At 40.5% G+C, this 19,208-nt stretch overlaps 1 protein-coding gene across 9 annotated transcripts in view; it reads right to left on the bottom strand.

The window, feature by feature from the left end:
• ASXL1 (ASXL transcriptional regulator 1) overlaps nt 1–19,208 on the bottom strand; it is a 66,849-nt gene that overhangs the window by 44,701 nt on the left and 2,940 nt on the right. For 3 of the 9 annotated variants that reach the window (XM_060397690.1, XM_027977066.3, XM_042230012.2), the window contains 2 exons: nt 15,718–15,800; nt 13,289–13,397 (listed from right to left, as the gene is read on the bottom strand). In XM_060397690.1, the coding sequence (XP_060253673.1) occupies nt 13,289–13,397; nt 15,718–15,773 (165 nt within the window). In that variant the 5' untranslated portion in view covers nt 15,774–15,800. Of the gene's footprint in view, nt 1–4,153; nt 4,305–13,288; nt 13,398–14,755; nt 15,483–15,717; nt 15,801–16,964; nt 17,230–18,121; nt 18,252–19,208 lie in introns of those variants that run through there. The other 6 variants (XM_042230013.2, XM_015099825.4, XM_042230009.2 and 3 more) reach the window with 6 other exon arrangements.

Genomic DNA, 19,208 nt, shown 5'->3' with positions numbered 1-19,208 from the left:
TGTTTTACCTCTACAAGGCGTAGGGCAACAGGAATTCTCATATACTATGAAAGGAACGCAAATTCATACAATCACTTTGAAAAACCGCTGTACTGCCTAGTAATGATGATCAGGTGTAAGACCGACTCGTCAGCCCCATCCCCAGCAATGCACACGCCCTGCAGAAGCCACCACGCACAGATGCCAAGAGATGTACAGGTATAATCAGTGCTGCGGTGTTTGTTACAGCGAGAACCAACAACAACCCAACTACACATCAAAAGCAGAATGGACGAAGAAATCATGGACTATTCAAACCCTAAGACAGCACACAGCAGAAAATATGATGTATTTCAACTAAATGCACCAACACAGATCAAGCTCAAAATGCTAAGTGCAGAAACAGCAGGTCTGAGAAAGACACATACAGTTTGATTCCATTCACATAAAGGTATTTTTAAAAGGCATGTTCTACAATACATACACATGTGGATAAACCTGGAAATAAAGGAAGGCAGTGATCAATAGGAAAATGAGAACAGTGGTTATCTTACAGGGATAGAGATGCATCTGAGCAGAGGCTTCAAAGAGTACAGAGGACGTTCTGTTCCTGAGCTGGCTAGTGGATACAGGAGTGTGCAGTTTATTTCTTAGTTATTGTTATTTAAAATAACACTCAACTTGCATATATTCTCTTTTGCATAATTTATACATTTCACAATCTTAAAAAGTAAAAACATGTTCTCAAAGTAAGATACATCATGTCCAGTAGGTTTCATAGGCAAATTTTACAAAAAAGAAAACTGTCTTAAAGACACTACTGCAAAGAATCAAGACAGGGAAAACAGCACAGCTTGTTTTGATGCCAAAACAGGGCAAGGTTTATACCAAAATATCACACGTAGATAGGTCACTCGTGAACACAGATGTAAATCCTAAATAAACTATTCATACTCTAAACCAACAATGTGGTATTTAAAAGAAAACCATGTCAAAACGACATTTATCCTAAGAATACAAGGATGCTTGAATACTGGAAAAAAAATATACTGACATAATTCACTGTATTACCAAATTAAAAGAAATAAACTATGATTCATTTACTCACACAAATACTTATTGAGTACCTACCTTTTTCCTAGGGGCTGAAGAAACAACATTAACTAAAATTAAAATTCTTCCCTAGTGGACTGGTTCCAGTCAAAGGGGACAGGAAAGAACAACAAACAATGTGGATATAATGTAGTATATCAGGCAGTGATAAATACCAAGAGAAGAAAATCTAAGGCAACAGGGAGACTGGGAGAGCTACGTGGTGTGAGGAGGTCAGGGTACAATTTGAGCAGACTGGAAGGAGGTGTGGAAGCCAGCCATGAGGGTGTCTGGGGAGAGAAGCATTTCAGACAGCTGAAGCGAAGGGGCAAAATCCCCGAGATGGACACTGGCAGCATGTTTACGGATCACCAAGGAAGCCCCCGTGTTTATCAACCAGAATGAGTGAAAGGGGACAGAGCAAGAGTAAGAGAGATGGGAGTGAGGGAGGCAGATGGTGAAAGGGCACTGCAAGCAACTCAAAGGATTTCGGCCTTTACCCCGAGTGAAGGGGGGCTGGGGGGCCGAGCACTGGAGAAATGACACAATCTGACATGACCTTTTGAATAAAATTCCTGGCTCCAGTGCTGAGGAAGGTGGGAAGAGTGAGGTATGGAGACCAGTTAGGAAGCTACTACAACAATCTAGGAGAAAGATGATGGTGACTTAAACCAGAATGGTGGTGGGGGAATGGTAAGATAGGGTATATCCTGAAACTTAAGCCAATAGGATTTATTGATGATTACATGTGCCATGGAGAAAAAAGAAAGTTCAAAGAGAACTCCAAAGTTTCTACCTAAGCAACTAAAAAGATGGAATTCTCACTAACTGACGTATTCAAGGTAAGGGTGAAACGGGTGTGAAGTGCGAAAATCATGACTATTCAGTCCGCATCAGGAGATAAGACACCCTTCCTCCAACACCAAGCATCTAAGTGACCACCACTACCCCTGCAGAAGACAGCTGAAGCCGCAAAACCACAACGCCCTGAAATCTGCCACCAGCATTTAAAACCCTGACTCTCAAGAAGAGGTGGAGAAGGCAATGGTACCCTACTCCAGTACTCTTGCCTGGAAAATCCCATGGATGGAGAAGTCTGGTAGGCTGCAGTCCATGGGGTCGCTGAGGGTCAGACACAACTAAGCGACTTCACTTTGACTTTTCACTTTCGTGCATTGGAGAAGGAAATGGCAGGCATTTCCTTCTGGAGAATCCCAGGGACGGGGGAGCCTGGTGGGCTGCCGTCTATGGGGTCGCACAGAGTCGGACACGACTGAAGTGACTTAGCAGCAGCAAGAAGAGGGGCTCCGCGAAAAATCACCAGACATCCGAATAACACATGTGGAGCGAAAGAAAAGACCCACACTACAGTATATAATCATGGAAATCAGAGAAAGGCAGCAGACAAAAAGAAGGGGGGCACATACACAGTGTTAGGGATCAATATGTCACTAGATCTCAAGAGTAACACTGGACACTATTACTTTTTTTCTTTTCTGAGAAAACAAAGCTTACACTTCGGAGGTTTTCAAACACTCCATTCCATGAAAAAAAGATCCTGATAAACATTCTGTACCACATATTTCAGTTTTAATACTGACAATTACTATTCTCAATCAATTTAACTGTTTGGCAAAGAGAACTGCTACCAATCAAATCAGAACAACCTCTATGTGTTTTTCCACTGCATTTGTCTAACAACCCTACTATGATAGGTACTGAGGATATAACCCAGAACAAAATAAAACAGATTCTCTGCCTCTAGGGCCTAGTCAGGAGAAACACATTGAACAATCACCCAAATAATTATAATTATAAGCTTACAAGTGAAAAGTTCAGGGCACAACAGGAAAACCCAATTTAGAGAAGGCTCCTCTGAGGACCTGACAATTAAGTTAAGACCCACTTAGTTGAGCCAGGCAACAGTGGAGAGAAGAGACTTCCAAATAGAAGACCATAAAACTGAAAACAGCTTACGGAATTACAAGAACTGAAAGAAGGGCAGTGTGGCTGAGCAAAGTTTGAATTTTTTGGTAAACACCATGGGAAACTATTCATTTCAGTTGCTCAGTAATGTCTGAAACTCTTTGCGACTCCATGGACTGCAGCACACCAGGCTTCCCCATCCATCACCAACTCCCGGAACTTGCTCAAACTCATGTCCATTGAGTTGGTGATGTCATCCAACCATCTCATCCTCTGGCGTCCCCTTCTCCTGCCTTCAATCCTTCCCAGCAACAGGGTCTTTTCCAGTGAGTCTATTCTTCCCATCAGGTAGCCAAAGTATTAAGAGTTTCAGCTTCAACATGAGTCCTTCCAATGAGTATTCAGGACTGATTTCCTTTAGGATGGACTGGTTGGATCTCCTTGTAGTCCAAGGGACTCAAGAGTCTTCTCCAACAGCACAGTTCGAAAGCATCAATTCTTTGGTGCTCAGCTTTCTTTATAGTCCAACTCTCACTTTCATACATGACTACTGGAAAAACCATAGCTTTGACTAGATGGACCTTTGTTGGCAAAGTAACATCTCTGCTTTTTAATATGCTGTCTAGGTTGGTCATAGCTTTTCTTCCAAGAAGCAAGCAGATCACATTGACTACAACCTAATCAAACAGATCACATGGACCACAGCCTTGTCTAACTCAGTGAAACTATGAGCCATGCCGTGTAGGGCCACCCAAGATGGATGGGCCATAGTGGAGAGTTCTGACAAAACATGGTCCACTGGAGAAGTGAATGGCAAACCACTTCAGTATTTTTGCCTTGAGAACCCCCTGAACAGTATAAAAAGGGAAACTATTGCCAGGAGTCAAACAGAAATGTGTCGTGATCAAATGATTTTTTTAAAATAATCTCTTTAGCTGCTTTATGGATTACAAAAGAGGAAACCGGATTCTAAGGAAGCAGGGGAAAGCAAGTAGACCAGGCAGGAGCTATTTCAGTAGCTGGCACACAAGGACAACCTAAAGGTGGCAGTGGAAATGCAGACCAAAAAAAAAAAACCCAATTCTAAAAGAAATGTCAGCAGCTAATTTCCTCAAGAAAAGCTGGCATAAAGAGAAGACTAAAATAAAAGGATTACCTGACTGAAAAGGCACACATTTCAAAGCCCATCTACTACACGTGAATCAAAGACGACAGCATCTTCCAGAAGAAAATGGACACCTTTTAGACTCCCTATTCTTCTCCCGCCTCATGTTGCACAAAGAATTTGAAGTTATTCTTCCAGAACTCTGAGAATACATTGCAAACATTTGAGAATCAACTCATTTGGCAGAATATTCTAACCTGTCCTCCATGTGTTAAATACCAGTCTCTCAAATAACCAAAAATGTGACTTCATATAATTTATATCAAGTCCCCTACATACGAGCAAGTTCTGTTCTGAGAGCGCATTTCTATATCCAATTTGTACGTAAGTCCAACAAAGTTAGCCTAGGTACAACTAACACTAGTACAATTTAATACTGTACTGTAACAGATTTAAAATACTTTTCACACAACATAAAAAACAAAAACAATTTTAACTTCACAGTGCCTTGAAAATTATAGTAGCACTGTACAACAGCTGGCACACAGGGGCTGGCATCGAGTAAACAGGCAAAATGAGTTATTGACTGGAAGAGAGAAGGTGGGAGGTGGTAGAGATGAAAGACTCAGCAGTAGGAGATGGAGGGCAAGCTGCAGTTTCATTCATTCATGCCTGATGTTGATGGGATGCACATCGCATCTCTGAAAGTTCACAACTTGAAGATTCATACCAAGGAGACTTCAGTTCAGTTTAGTCACTCTGCAACCCCATGAACCGCAGCACGCCAAGTCTCCCTGTCCATCACCAACTCCTGGAGTTTACCCAAACTCGTGTCCATTGAGTCAGTGATGCCATCCAACCATCTAATCCTCTGTCGGCCCCTTCTCCTCCTGCCCTCAATCCCTCCCAGCATCAGGGTCTTTTCAAATGAATCAGCTCTTCACATGAGGTAGCCAAAGTACTGGAGTTTCAGCTTCAACATCAGTCCTTCCAATGAACACCCAGGACTGATCTCCTTTAGGATGGACTGGTTGGATCTCCTTGCAGTCCATGGGATTCTCATGAGTCTTCTCCAACACCACAGTTTAAAAGCATCAATTCTTCGGTGGTCAGCTTTCTTCACAGTCCAACTCTCACATCTATACATGACCACTGGAAAAACCATAGCCTTGACTAGATGGACCTTTGTGGACAAAGTAATGTCTCTGCTTTTCAATATGCTGTCTAGGTTGGTCATAACTTTCCTTCCAAGGAGTAAGCCTCTTTTAATTTCATGGCTGCAGTCACCATCTGCAGTGATTTTGGAGCCCCCAAAAATAAAGTCTGACACTGTTTCCACTGTTTCCCCATCTATTTCCCATGAAGTGATGGGACCGGATGCCATGATCTTCGTTTTCTGAATGTTGAGCTTTAAGCCAACTTTTTCACTCTCCTCTTTCACTTTCATCAAGAGGCTTTTTAGTTCCTCTTCACTTTCTGCCATAAGGGTGGTGTCATCTGCATATCTGAGGTTATTGATATTTCTCCCAGCAATCTTGATTCCAGCTTGTGCTTCTTCCAGCCCAGAGTTTTTCATGATGTACTCTGTATATAAGTTAAATAAGCAGGGTGACAATATACAGCCTTGACATACTATACTTAAACTCTCTCAGGCTGTTTCGCCCATTAGTACAGGAATAGGAAAACATATTTGTTTTCAAAAGACCAATGTGTGCAGTATGATGTCTGTCTGGAATATATATGCTCTCAAGCATCAGTTTCCATCTTTTCTACCAGATTTAACTAAACTAGAAGAAGAAGAAACTTCCTTACACTAAACAAGTTCCTCAAACAATCCCAAATAGTCTGATGTGTAGGACTGAGAAGAGATCAAATGTAGTTTACATACTGGCTGACCAAAAAAGTTTAAGCATTTTTTCACACAGTCCTAAGGAAGGCTAAAGCCTGGACAAGGTCTTCATTTTCCTACAACGCTGGTGCTTTAAAAATCACACTTAAAAAAGTTATCATCCTGCCCACCCCTCTGACCTGCACAAAATCATTCCAGTGGTGGTGCTTTCCAAACCTCTGTTCCCTGGTCTTTACCATTTACCACTTCATTCTTACAGGGCTTGGAACTTCAGGAGGTAGCAGGACAAAGGGCCACTCATCATCTTTTAGGCATCAAACCAGAGTTAGACCAGGGCTCCACTGACAAGCAAGTTCTCTTTTCTCCCTAAGCAAGCTGAATATCTGTCAGACAATAGAATACCCCAGTTTTCAAAGGTGGATCCAGGCAGCCCTTGAGAATTACTCCAATAAGAAAACTTGAGGTGTCAAAACCTCCATCAAAACCAAACTATTACTACCATTAACCACAGCAAATGGTACCACTCTACCAAGAGAGCTATGCAGTACAGAGTGGAAAAGGTTTACAATAAAACAGTCAGCCTCTAGTAAATTCCAAATGCACCACAAAAGAAAAATATCCGGAGCTGACTTAACTGTTCACATAACATAGTCTAGATGCTAGAATGTGAGCACAGAAAGGATCTTCACTGAATTCTGACTCCAGGAGGCTTTCAACAGAGCTTCAGGGTCTGGAAAAGATGTCCTGGGTGCTTGGAGCATAGGATGGGGATAGCAGAGTCCACCAGAGATGCCTGTTTCTACCAGAGCAGTTTCACAATCATCTATACCATGAAGCTCCATTTCATGAGAAAAAAGGTTTTACACCTGAAGTTTTTTAAACAACCAACCTACTTCAACTTCTCAGTGTCGGAGACAAAGCAGTATGAATGGAGATATTCCATAGGGCCTGAGGCACTGCGTTGAAACCCAGACCTCCACTCTAGTCCAGAGCTCTCACTACCACCATATACCACTCATTCCGGTACAGCAAAGAACCACCGCCATCAGAAATGCTGAGATAATTAGTGCAGAGTGCAGAAAAGGAAACCAACTGTCCATAACTAAAGACTACACCTTTAAGGATGTGAAAAGTTACTTGTCCTTAACAATTATAAGAACTTTCAATAAAGAGAATAAAACTAACATTTTGAGAAATATCAAGGAACTCACAAGACGCTTCAAAAAGATGAAGTAACCAAAGGTCTTAAAACCTGAAGAAAAATTATTCTAAAATGGCATAATGAAAAGAAAGTGAAAATCGCTCAGTCATGTCTAACTCTTTGTGACTCCATGGATTAAACAGTCCATGGAATTCTCCAGGCCAGAATATTGGAGCGGGTAGCCTTTCCCTTCTCCAGGGGACTGTCCCAACCCAACGGATCAAACCCAGGTCTCTCACATCACAGGCAGATTCTTTACCAGCTGAGCCACAAGGGAAGCCCAAGAATACTGGAGTGGGTAGCCTACCCCTTCTCCAGCGGATCTTCCCGACGCAGTCATCGAACTGGGGTCTCCTGCATTGCAGGCGGATTCTTTACCAACTGAGCTATAAGAACTCAAACTCAAAACGTGGATTCTTGTGTCAACTAGGCCGTATGCATTCGTCACAAGGATACATGGTCATGAAGGATACGTGGTCACTTAAACTGTTAGAAGCTCGGTTTTCTGTTTGCAAAATATAAATAAACTAGATGGTCTCAGAGGCTCTTCCACACTGAAATTCTAGGCTTCTACACATTAAAAAATCATATATTTGATAAAGCTAACACAAATTATAAAAGATACCTAAAAACATCATTACCATTTTATATAAAAGAAGTTTTAAGAAAGATGATCAAAGTTTAAAACTCTAAAAAGATCAACATGATATCTAAAACATACCTAAAATATTTAAACTATAATGGCAGTTTCTGCCTTCAGCAATTGGAGGAAGCAGATTATGGCCATAGCCTGGGAAAGACTTATTTCCAGTGTCAGCAGATTCTTTCACAGATTAATGCAGAACTAACTGCTCTAAAGAGGGCAAGAAAAAAATAGGATTCTAAGAAGTCAACTTGCTGAGAAGGAAAAATAACCCAGAATATGCGTATTCTAGAATAAAACGTAAAACAAAACTAGATTACCAGGAGGACTATCTGGCTTAAGATTTTGATGATGCTATCCTCTATTTTTTATTCAGCCAATACTTATTACATATGTATTATTTGCCAGACAGAGGAGATACCGTGAAAACAAGCCCCTGCACTGATATTCTAGTGGAGGGAAGCTAGAGATAACCAAGTAACCAAACAAACAAGGCAGGACTTTGAAACCACCAAAACGCTGTCAACGCTGCGTAACTAGAATTGGTATTTAGAGAACGCCTCACTGGGAAGATACTCTTGGACTAACAACCAAATGACAAGAAGTTACTCCAGAGTTTTCTGGACAGAGAGGCTAGCAAGTCTAAGAGCCCTAAGGTGGACACAAGTTTGGGCCTTTTGAGAAACTGAGTGAAGGCCAAGGTGGCTGAAGTATAATAACCAAGGAGAAGGTATCAGGAGAGCAAATCAGAGAAGTAGGCAAGGACCAGGCAGGACAGTGGTTTATGATATGATTTGTGTTTTTAAAAGACCACTTTGCTTGATATGCACCTATCAAAAATCAACATGGATTCTGGGGCTGCCTTTCGAATGACTCTATAATTTATTGTATCAAAGCCTCCCTGATATTTAATGGTAATGTAAATAGCTCTAGAATTGATGTAATTGTGGAGGTGTACAAGAAAAAATTAATTGTAGTTCTATAAATAACACTGTGAAACTGCAAAACTTACCTCCCTCTCTTCCTCCATTTGCTTTTATTTGCAAACTATGAATTTTAATGGATGAATATTTCAAGTGCAGACATCTATTTCTTTTACCAGGAAAATTTTTTTAGTACTTTAAATTTATATATTCTACATATTTGAAAGATTCAGCTAGACTTGTTATTTGAATTAAAGGACCCCTAAGGCTGAGCCCTGCATCACCACGTGAGGTATACTAAGGTCCAAAAAGCCAAGACATCTTCACTCGAGCATCATTTCACAATAAAACTTTACAATGTTCAAATGACTGCAGTCATGCCTGACAGTGAGTGCTGGAACGGCCACTCACCAAACCAGATTAACCTCACCAATGACACAGAAGCACCTTGTCACAGAAGGAAAGTTGTTCAGCATGAAACTCCTAAAAACACGGAACACTACAAAGGTGCTCTCACTGGTTTACAAGGATGGGAAATCCCAAGCATAAAAGACAATATAAATCCCATCTCTAACCAGGCAATGATGGACACTGATAGCCAACTTCAGAGAAAGCTTAAGGAAAGCAACTCAAATCAAGAATTCAAAGCATGGACAGATTTCATCTGCCCCATCCATCCCTGAGGACTAGCTCTAAGGCCTGATGCAAGCATCTATGTATGAAGTGTCAAATGTACCATCACATTACCTAGAACAAATTTTATCAGAGAAGAAATCCTGTGGCAAGCCCCAGAAGACTCTGGCTTATCAGTAAAGCTTTGGTAATCATAGATAAAGCTACACAAACTTTAGAACTGAAAAAAACTCCTATTTTCAACTAAGTAGCAAAATCCCACGCTTTCTGACCTTTATGGTCCTCTAGAAGAGAGTTTCAAGCAGGAGGGAGAAAGAAACCAAACCTTTCTGCACATGCTTGTCCTCAACAATATGGAAAACACTTAGGCAGAAAAAATACCACAGGAGTTCACAGGTGTCACTACAACCTCAAAATGAAAAACAAGAGTATGAGTTAAATAACTTGTGCCTTCCTGTCCCTTATTACAAGCAAGACTCGGAGCAAACTACCCTTAGACAGACACCATACAAAACATCCCATCACTTCCATCTTTCACCGTCGAGTGGCTCTGGGTGACAACCCGGAACAGGGGACGTGACGTGGCAGTACCAACGTGAAGGCGTCTGGAAATAACCAAGATTTCCACATGCTTATTAGTCCCTGAAAAATGTACTTAATTCTATAGGGCAACCTACCTGGAGTGTTCAAAAATACCAACGCCATGAAAAACAAAGCAAGGTAAAGGAACTGTCGCACACTAAAGGAGACCGCAGAGACACGGCAACCAAATGGAGTGTATGATTCTCGACTGAATGACTGACTTAAAAAATAAGCCGTGAAGAATATTTTTAAAACCAGAAGAGATGAGAATATAGACTTATATCACATACTACTATGTCGTTAATTTTCTTGACTATAATAATGATACTATGGTTACGCAATATGATGTCCTTGTTCTTAAGACATACATTCTGAGATGTGTAGGGGTGAAATACCAGTACTAGTTTAACACTTTTAAATGGTTCTGGGGAAAAACGCATACGTATGGATAGAGGGATAAAGCAAATGAAGCAAACTTATAGCAATCAGGAAGAAAGCAAGCTGGCTACAGTACTCCAATTTTTCTGTAGGTCTGAAATTTAAAAAAATATATATATATATATTTTTTTGAGACAAGAAAGGAAAAAACTGCGCCACCGTGGACTTCAGTCAGCAGACCTCGGTCCTCAGGTGACTGGATGGTAGTCAGCTGGTTCAGATTTTTGGTATCCTTTCTTACCCATTCCCAAATAACAATAAAGTAAATCTCTGCACAATTTCTAGAAGACAGCATGGTGATAATGAGGCAACTAATAAGACTAATCAATGATTCACTCTCAAGAAGCCCAGGGGGGTAGAGGTCGGGGGGAGAATAAGGTGTGTACCTATGTACCAAGACAGCAAACATAATAACTAAACAAATAAGCACCAAAGCCATAAAGAAATTACAATCCAATTTTTTCAAACATTATTTACATAAATTATTATCAGGTTACAAGTAGCAGAATTTACAGGCTACCTTCACTTTCTCTGTTGTATTTTACTTTCTGTTACATTTCCATGTATCACTTTATAGTAGGTCAAAATGTTAAGAGACAGCATAATCAGCCAAGCTAAAAATCTACCAAAGCCACAGGAATAAGCATCTTTCATTTTGGCTGTGAGTGAGATGCCAGAGGCAGGTCTATAGATAGTTTCATCAAGATTGTAAGTAGTATCTACTACCAAATGTCAAAAGCAAAGGATAATAACGAAGTACCAGAATGCAGCCATTATTCACTAATTCATTCATTAAATATACACTTATTGACAGTCACTTTGTACATTATCCAAGTGGATAATGAAATGAATAAGATTCACTCTCCACCCTCAAGTATACAGTCTCACTGGGGGAACCAGACAATGAACTCAAAAATATTAGGGAGGTGATATACAACTCCAACGAGCAAGCTGCTAGGAAGACTGGGCAACGTAAGGGCAATGCAGGTAAGAGAACGTGCTGAGCACAACGGTCAATGCATCTCAGACATGGGCTGCAGACTAACAGAACACCCCCAAGCTTACGGCAAATTCAAACAACAGAGTTCACTCAGAAAATTAAGATACTGAACTCAGTTCAAATATTTATTAAGCAGAGAATTCTGCAGAGTCAAATTACAAAGACAAATGAAACTCAATTCCTTTCCTTTAGGTGTCCATAGAAATAGGTATTTCTCCTTCCTCTTAAAAGAGAAACATTCCATTAACAAGCACATCTGTAATACATATAATTATAACTATACAAAATTACATATAATTATAATACATAATATATAACAGAAAAATGCCGTTAACAAGCAATTAAGATTAAGGAACCTAAAGGACTATCCTAAAGGCTACCACTTATTAAGGACTGACCGTGTCAGGTGTGCATACATGACCATAAAGAAGGGTTATACATGTCCCAGGTTACAGAGCTAGGTATTGAACTCAGGGCTACCTCTTTCAAGGCTCAGTTTCTGACATTACATTATGCTGCCTTTTAAAGTCTGAAATATTATAAATAAAAATATAGAAAATAGCACAGATGGGGGAACATAAGATACACATGTGTATCTACAGATCAAGATTTATGACCACAGGTTATACAGCTGCTGCTTGTTCAAATCTTCATTTTTAATAAAGTCTATCAAAACAAAACTAAAACAACATTTTATGGACTACTGCAATTTATAACTACATTATGGATGATTAGAAGGATTAGCATCAGATTTTCAGCTTCATCCTTCACCATCACAGGTCTGCCGCTGCTGCTGCTAAGTCGCTTCAGTCGTGTCCGACTCTGTGCGACCCCATAGACGGCAGCCCACCAGGCTCCCCCATCCCTGGGATTCTCCAGGCAAGAACACTGGAGTGGATTACCAACAGGTCAACTATGTCTAAATTAGGAGTCAGCAAACACCACCACCAAGCCAAATCTAGCACACTGTTTGTTTTCATAAATAAAGTTTTATTGGAACACACCTATGCCCATTCATTTGTGCATTACCTGTGGCTGCTTTCCCACTTCAACAGTAAAGTTGAATAGTTATGATAGAGACAGTGTGGCCCACAAAACATAAAATATTATCTGGTCATTCACAGAAAAAAATTTGCCTACTCCTTCACTCTGCTGCTGCTGCTAAGTCGCTTCAGCCGTGTCCGACTCTGTGCGACCCCATAGATGGCAGCCCACCAGGCTCCGCCACCCCTGGGATTCTCCAGGCAAGAACACTGGAGTGGGTTGCCATTTCCTTCTCCAATGCATGAAAAGTGAAAGTGAAGTCACTGAGTCGTGTCCAACTCTCAGCAACCCCATGGACTGCAGACCACCAGGCTCCTCCATCCATGGGATTTTCTAGGCAAGAGTACTGGAGTACGGTGCCACTGCCTTCTCCATCAGTTCGCTCTACTTAAGCTTTATTGTGAATTCTACCTGATTTCTCTCCAATAGTAATTAGTGTCACTTGTTAAATGCTAACGAGTTTTTTAATTTCCACAAGTATTTTCAAATTTCAGTTATTTTCCATAGAGTAGGTCTTACTCAGCTGTCCGGCAATTTATCCTTCACAACATTATTATAAACAAATTCATAATTAAGCACATTTGCAATTACCCACACACATACTTATCCCTCTATTGCATATAATCTGCAAAGATATAGACAAGGAAAAACATTACAGACACAATAGCTGATATGACTAAATATTTAATAATTCCTAATACCCTGTTCACACTAGATCGTCTCTCAAGGTGCCATTTCAGAACAACAGCAGCATCCCTCACCTGCCTATTATAAATGCAAATTTGTGGGCTTCATTCCAGACCTACCAGGTAATCCTTATGAACACTAAAATTTCAAGAACCACTGCACTAAAGGAGAATTTACATGACTTACCTTGAGTGTAAAAAGGCTGATTCGGCCAGGTAGTTTATAAAATAACCCCTCTCCTCCTCTGGAATTGGAATGTAGCATGGCATTAAGACATGCGAGAGGGGATGTCCCACTGTAAAAACATACAAGGATGGAAAAAGGTCATACAAACCAAGATATCTACTTACTCAAAGATCTCTTACACTTCAACTCATTATTAAATCAAGAAGAACAGGAAGAAATATAAAACATCCCATGACAAGAATTCTGTTCTGAAAGTGGCAAAGGAGTAGCACATGAAATTCACATAAATCACACCTAGAGAGCTCTGGGATAACAGGTTATGTGGTATCTCTACTCCACATCTGATGATTCTTGAGTGCCTTTTGCCAATATGAACCAAACTCTCAAGAAATTTAGAAACACTGCACAGATTTTTCAGGAACACTCAGGAGTTTTGGAAAAAAAAAATTACCCAATATTTTTATTTACTCAAAATTTTTTAAATTAAATTTTAATGCTAATTAGAAACAAAACCAGGGTTCCCTAGCCTCTATCTTTCAACCTGCACATCATGCTCAGAAACTGCCACATAACATTTTTAACACAAAGACCAGGCATCAGTGATGCTGTCCTGAGAAAATAAACATACTTTTTTTTTCCAGTTAAATTATTTTTCAATACACACACAAAAGGAATAGCATTTCATTTGCTTTTTCTCAGTTGGGAAGGGGGAAAGATGCATTTTATTTTGTATCTACCCAGGAGCAATTCTTTAAATTTGAATTAAAAAAGTCAAACAGACTTAGTATGCAATAATATAATGTTCAACCATTAAACCAAAAACAAAGAGATAGCATCTTAAGTTGTTTCACAGTTCCTGCTACAACAGAAGGTTGCAAAACAATGACAACTCGAGTGAGTTAGAGACTACTTATTCAGTCTCAAAAAGAGACATTGTCAAAAATACAGACAAATGCCCATTATTAACTGAGTTTGGCACTAGCATGTTAGTACTAGGGTTTACCTGTGCACCTTCTTGTCCCTCTCTCCAGCAAGATATATAAATATCAATATCTTAAGTAATGCCTCTCAGCATTTTTCAAAATTAGAGGCCCTAATTTTTGTCACGTTAAAAATAAATTTTGAGTCTAAAAAAGTCATCAAAAAAAAAACTATTACTTATTCGGCTTTGGAACACCCTACACGCCTAAGAAAAAAAAAATTTCACCAAGGACCAATCTCTATAAGAAACCTTGTGCAGAATCTGGAGTGTCAAGTGGGTGTGCTAACATCTCTGCTACAGGGGAAAGCATGCTGGCAGAGTCTTTCTTCCAACAGCGTGACTCCTACACACTATCCCTCTGTCTACAAATTATAGAGCTGCTCACTCATCACGAGCCACCATGACCACTTCATAATTCCTGTAAGAGCCAGAAGCAGAAACAAGTTAGGTTCTCAATTCCATCTGTCCTAAAAGGACTAATTTACCTTCTATAGGCATAGTGGTCCACCAGCAGTGCAGACAGCGGCGCGATGGGAAATAGCCCATAAAAACAAAATAAAACAAAAGACGCAATTAAACCACCACACCGTGCATAGGTAGTATTTACATGAAGCACCAGAACATGATCCAGACAATCCCGACCTTCCCTCCCCACAAATGTCAGTTTGAGAATGTGTGAACTGACAACTGGAAAGTGAGGATCTTTTGATCCTAAAAGATCAATTTAAGTAGCTAAAGCTTAACCAGCAAAATATATGCTGATTGTTCTGAATCCCAAGAAGGAACTGTGTTGTGCTCTCCTCTCCCACTTAAATTTTGAAAAAAAGGTTGGGGTGAGCAGAGAAAGGATTCAGGACAGTCCCTGGTTTTTATTTGTGCCTGCAATTCTTTTTGTGTTTCCAATTTGTTGCTTCTCTAGGAAAAATATAGGATAAGAAAATCAAGGTCATCACCAAATTTAGCATGCTCATAGCAGGATAGGCTAGAATCAGTAGGGGAAAAAAATCAGTAAGTTTTATGATTGGATCACCCTTCTCTGAGCCTAAAAACAAAGAACTTCAGAGATATGGTACAGAGAGAAGGATAGTTTTAGACATGATGGAGCAGATCAGTCTATTCCTTCTCTACTACTGACACGTGCAAAACGGAATACAAGAGAAAACACGCTGACTCCTTATGCAAAAAACAAGCTCCACGGTGAAAGGCATAGTAGAGCAAGGACGGGGAACCTGCTGCACCTCTGATGAAAACCAACAGAATTGCAGCCACTCCCGCCCTCCAGCCAGAGGACCAAAGACACCGAGACAGCTCCACACTACCATCAAACACGTGTGTGTGTATGTGTGCACACATATATGCATTTGTGGACTTTCTCATTCACTACCTAACTGCAGGAAGACACATGTTCTCTAAAACCCTCACATTAAGCAACAAGAGCCATACAAACCTCATTTCCTTTAGTCCTTCTGCCTCTATGACCTGCAGAATCTGTTTGGGTGTCATTGGAGCATCCGAATAGTTTTCCAGTACCTGAAGAAATATAAATGTTCTGATTTCAGTGTGCAGTTCCCATTTATATCCATTACTATACAACATGGGCTACAATTCTGCTATGAGGTACCACTGCTGACATCTTAGTTTTTCCACAGTCAAAATTACTTCTGAAACCAAATTACACATATATCTAACTAGTTGCTGAAAGTGACTGCAATTAGAAGAAATACTCTAATTTTCAATTCTGAAAATACACATCCTCTCAGCATCCATGTTCTGGTATGTGGGGCCTTCCCAACTTTAATTGCCACTTAACCTGATGCTGTTAATACAGCTAAACTAGAGAATACATAGCACTATAAACTGTAAGACAGAACTGCATTCAGGCTTTCCTTCCCAAGTAAGTTTGATTAGTTACAATATTTTTATCTTTTTTTGTGTGGGGGGAGGGGGGAGGGGGGAGGGAGCGGCGGCTTGGCTTGCAGGATTAGTTCCCCAACTAGGGATTGAACTGGACACTCAGCAGTGAAAGGATGTAGCCCTAACCACCAGACGGGCAGGGAATTCCAGGTACCTGTATTTTTTCAATGATGACTTTCGCCACTGGGTTGTGGCATTCTGGTGTTAATTAGTACAGGACAATTTGCCTTTCAGCAATACAATGCTACGATTCTATATGATTGGTGCAAGCAAAACAAGGAGAAATGGAACATCCCATTTATATTAGTGACATCTATAATTAAGCCCCAGCAACAATGTCTTAGTGAGCAACCAGTGCTCTCTCACTTGAACAAGCTGAGTTGTTTTAGAAATGTTATCCTTTTCAGAAAGGAAAAAAGACAGGCTGTCAGTATCTCTGTACCATCTCTAGCAGTACAGCTGCTGAGGTTACGCCAAACCACACCAACATCTTACAGTCATTTAACAGCCCTAACAAAGTACTGCATGGCTGTGTCACAGATAAAATGCAAAGCAAGAAGCCTAACAGGACTGCTGTGAAGGTTCTCTCCGTGGAAGAACAAGAGTTCTAAGTGATAAAGAAGTCAAGTTTTGGAGAAGCAGGTGCTGAAATAAAACCCCTATTTCCTATGGTCCCATTCTTAATCTCTCTGTTCAGTGTTTACATTCTCCTTGGGTATCATTATCATCTCTCACAGTTTCAACGCTACCAAAATACTGAATTAACTCCCAAATCTCAACCTTTTGCCTGGATTTCTCCCTAAGCTTCAGGCCGCAGATATTCAGTTCGGTACTGGACATCCCTCATGATCATCTTCTCTCTTCTGATATTCCTCTCCTTGGTTGGCAGTCTGTCTCATCACCTAATTTAAAACCAAGGCATCATCCTTCACTCTCACCTGTCCCCCAGTTCTCCCAGCCAGTTTCTTTCCTTTAAAAGAAAATTTTTTTTATTTAATTTATTTGGCTGCACCAAGTCTTAGTAGCAGCACTCTAGATCTTGAGTTGCAGCACGCAAACTCTTAACTGCACCATGTGTGATCAAGTTCCCTAACCAGGAGCCGAAACTGGGCCGCCTACACTGCGAGTACGAGGTCTTGGAGCCACTGGTCACCAGGGAAGTTCCCCCACAGCCAGTGTCTGACCCAACTTGACACAACAGCCTCTTCTCTAACATCCCTGCTTTCCTCAAATTCATTCTTACTCCGCTGCCATCCTTCATTCAACAAATACATGAAATACTCTGTGCTAGGAATAATTTTAGACATTCATCAGTAAAAAAGACCAAAGCTCAGCAGAGCTTAACCTGCTATAGCCTGAGGTCAGTCCAACAAAATAAACCTGCCCTCACCACTTTCTGCATTAAAGTCCTTCGACAGCAACCTATTTCCATACAGCGGAAGCTGAAGCTCCAGAGAGGCCACTGGCCCACTAGAAAAGCACGGGTTTTAAAAGCAAACAGACGTGGTTTTAAACATTCAAATTCTGGTCTTCTAAACCTGGGCAAAGAGTTGTGTTGCAAAGAGTTGGACACAACTTGGCGACTGAACAACAAAAAAACCTGGGCAAGTTACCTACCCGCCCTGAGTCTAGGTTTCCTCACTTGTGAAGGAAGGATACTGAGGCCTTCTTCTCAGAGTTGTTGCAGAGATAATGGAGTAAGTGCCTATGGTGCCAGACACAAGGTGTGTGCTGGCCAGGCATGCCAGACCCTCACAATCTGGTCTCTGCCTGGCTCTCTGATACTCCACAAACTTTATGTTCCAATAACTACGTGCAGGTCTACCCAATTCCCACACTCTCCACCCTGCAGATAAATACACACATACACACACTCTCCTATTTTTTGTTGCCAACTCCTGCTTATGTCCTCTGTGAGGAGTCTAACTCCTACTCACCCTTCAAGATTCAGTTCGGAAAGCACCTTCCTCCAGGAAGCCTTCTCTACTCTCTGCCAGATAGTTAAGCGTCTTTTTTCAGTGCCCCATAGTTGCACAACACATATAATTCATCTTCCAAAGCAGGACACTTGAGAATAAAAGGAGGAACTACTCATAATTATGCCTAGACAGTAAGCAGAAATCAGGATGTCTATTACCATTTATACATCTATGCTGGCACTTACCATGCTTGTAATGAAATTCTACTCACCTGTTAGAGAAGGACTCTAACCCCAGAAAAACCATAAGCTCCTCAAGGGCAGACCATATCCATTTCTGTAATTCCAAGAACCTAACTGCCAAGTTAAGCAGCACTGATGAACAAACCCACAATACAAACTACTAATGTTCACTGCCACAGATATGACTTCTTTGATACTAATTGTGAGCTGAGCTAGTGAATTTTTTCACAGTAATTTTTTGTTTTTTAAGAAGCAAGACTCAAAAATTAGTTACCAATTATTTAAACAGCAGTCAGGAAGAGCCTGAGAATCTTAAGACAGAGGAAACAGAATCTCTATAGGGAAGTTACATCAAAAGATACAAGGTATTCACTTTTATTAAAACTGTATATGCCTTCAGCTTTTAGTGTAAGAACAATTCAGCAGTGTTCTCTCCCCACCCTGTCTTTCTACAGCATACAAAAAGTATCTCTTCTCCAACTTCAAAGGGGGAAAAAATGTTTGATGTAAGAATGGTCAGTCATGAATCAAAGTGAAAGATAAAGCATGCAATGAAGAGTTTCTCAAAGCCAGGGAGAATCCATTTAAGGGCATTCAATCTAAAGGGAAATCCACTCAGCTATTTCTCCCAAACTGTTTCTAACAAGCAGGAGGATTTAGACCCACCCAACCACCTAAAGTCTACTTTCTACATCTAGGAAAAACAATACCAGCAGGTGTTATAAAGAAGAATATCTACTTCTCAACAACATAATTAACAGCTGCAAAAATCAATCTCCTGGGATTTACTACATTACTGAAATAGTCCATAAGTCTCTTCTTTCCTATCAGAATAGCTTAAAAACGGTTCCTGGTATCATTTT

The sequence above is a fragment of the Ovis aries genome, chromosome 13 (assembly GCF_016772045.2).
Source record: "Ovis aries strain OAR_USU_Benz2616 breed Rambouillet chromosome 13, ARS-UI_Ramb_v3.0, whole genome shotgun sequence".
In the NCBI taxonomy this organism is placed as follows: Eukaryota; Metazoa; Chordata; class Mammalia; order Artiodactyla; family Bovidae; genus Ovis; species Ovis aries.
Note: the sequence above shows the minus strand (reverse complement) of the source record. Positions and strands in the feature narration are given on the sequence as shown.